Genomic DNA, 2,294 nt, shown 5'->3' with positions numbered 1-2,294 from the left:
ATCTGGTGGGGGAAGTAGAGACAGAGATTAGAGAAAGGATCTAAAATGGATTTTTATGCCATGTGGAAACAAACAAACAACACACCTGAAAGGCTTCTCTGTCATCCAGCAAGTCGCTGGGATGATACACAGCATAGATGGTGAGGTTAAAGAAGGCACAGGCTGAACCCAAGTGCAGGTAGAACGGGACAAGACGACTCTGGATGAACCCATAGGTGTGTCTGTTCAAGTGGTTGTCCATCACAAAGCCTGTGCAGAAATCAACAACAACTCATTAGGTACTGCAGGGGATGTCCTGGCTTTTATTTCCATAAAAACTGATGGCTTATACTAATGTATCTAATTAAGAAGTAAAGTATTCAGATNNNACACCTTAATTACACTGTGTTTATCAGACTTTTCTTGACAATTTAAGACACTTACATCAATCCAAATGCTTGGTACATGCTCTACGGTTTTAAGTACACTATTAAAAACCTGTGTTTGCATAAATACATCCACAATGGTCTACCACAATAGCAACAAGGCAAAAAACATTGGGTTTGTGGCTGGATACTGGCAGGAAGCTCAGATGCTGCAAGGGGTCACTTTCAGTTAACCATAAACTATGCCGCATAGCATGTAGACAGATATATGAAATGGAAACCCACAGACACACCTGGATAAACTGAGTGACTGAACTAGAACAAAAGCAAGTCAGGGTCTGAATGTAGGCATAAAGGTAACCTTGATATGGATGATACAAAGGCACTAAAGAGCCTTCTGGGTGATCCAGACCCATAAGTGGACAGATATAAATATAGGTGTGTATTTACTGTATGTATTACTGTATTTGATCACTCAGATCACACTCGAAACCACATTGAAAGAACACTCACAGTCATTATTATGTAGCGTGACAAAACACATATTCTGTATCCCAAATAGGAGAGTTACCAGCCTGTCCTTTTCTTTCCCTCACCATCCCTCACTCGTGTTTCTTTGCTGTGTACATTTCTGCGTGTGCGTGCATGGTACCAACTTGAAATAAAGGTGACCCAAATCTGCATCCCCCAGTAGGTGGAGAGAAGCAGCAGCTGCAGCATCTTGACTGTGAACGTGGGCTCCTGGTCAGTGGACATGCTTCCTTCCCAGCTTCTTTCTTCCCCAGTCTGGATTCCACCGTAGTCTCCCAAACTGCACCGTCCGGAAAGGCCAGTAAAGCAATGCCTGATGCTCCACCCCAGAGCCTCTGTAAACACAGTGAGTATGCCATTAATGAGGTTGAAGAAGTGCAACGGAGGTAGAATGTCTGGCTCCTGTCACTGCAGGGTGAAGCTGTAGGTGACATGTAGACTGAAACCACACCTTTAGATAAGAACAGCACAGCTCTCGGTACTGGGACAGATTATACAGCAGGTTGCATTTGTGTCAACGCTGAAATCAGTGCAGGACACAGTGTGCGCCAAACGGCCTGTGCACTTCCGCACTGTTGTCAAGGAAACTGGGTGTCTGTTTTGACCTCACCCTGTGTGCACACTGATATCAACCCAGTAGGAACATAAAACACACATGTGAGCACCACACACTCATACTCACTAACGTTACTCACACCGCTAATTTCAGCTAACTGAGAGAAGACCAACAACCCGACAGCAGCTGACGGCTGACTGACAGAGCTGTGCGGCAACAACTCTCCAAAGTCACCTCTGCAACCACGAACTAACGCCAAGTATTAGTATTAACTCATGTAACATTAAGTTAGTGGTTAATGTAGCGGGAGGTAAGTAACGACCTGATTAGCAACTAGCGTTAGCTAAAGTTAGTACACCGTGGAACTTAGCGCAAGTTAGCTTAGAGAACTAACTTATTACTGTAGGCTAGTTGCAATTCATTGTTATTTAAATCATATTTATGATCTTAACAGGACTAACAGAGTTAATACTGTAAGTGTACGGCCTACCTGTGTTAAACGGCAGCTTGTTGCAGATGTCCCGGCTCTGACAGTAAACTTACGCTGCGTAGTAGCTAACGGTGTCCTTAGCGATCAATCACTGTGTAAGAAGAAGGCGGAACCCAAGTGTCGAGGATGTAAAAACAGCGGACAAACACTACTGGTTCCTGCACGCCTTCAGGTAACAACCCACCGTGTCTTTGAAGGACCCTGTTGGGGGGGGGGGGGTGTAGAACCAGTAAAGACTGGTTAGTCACTGGTCACTGGTTGGAGTTAAGTCAAGAACAAAGTTAGGTTTGCACTGTGCAGTTATTCAAATAAAGAGCATATCAATTTGTGACAACATTTTTTTTTTTTTTTT

General features: G+C 44.0%; 1 protein-coding gene across 1 annotated transcript in view; it reads right to left on the bottom strand.

The window, feature by feature from the left end:
* Positions 1–1,929, bottom strand: part of si:ch211-121a2.4 (transmembrane protein 205) — a gene marked incomplete in the record, with an annotated part of 4,280 nt that extends 2,351 nt beyond the window's left edge. Inside the window, 3 exon segments of the mRNA XM_035653090.1 lie at positions 86–249; positions 1,022–1,231; positions 1,348–1,929. Of these exon segments, the coding sequence (XP_035508983.1) occupies positions 86–249; positions 1,022–1,121 (264 nt within the window).
* Positions 1,930–2,294: the final 365 nt, after the last annotated feature.

The sequence above is a fragment of the Morone saxatilis genome, unplaced genomic scaffold (assembly GCF_004916995.1).
Source record: "Morone saxatilis isolate NCDOM2014 unplaced genomic scaffold, NCSU_SB_2.0 Contig12, whole genome shotgun sequence".
Lineage (NCBI taxonomy): Eukaryota > Metazoa > Chordata > Actinopteri > Moronidae > Morone > Morone saxatilis.
Note: the sequence above shows the minus strand (reverse complement) of the source record. Positions and strands in the feature narration are given on the sequence as shown.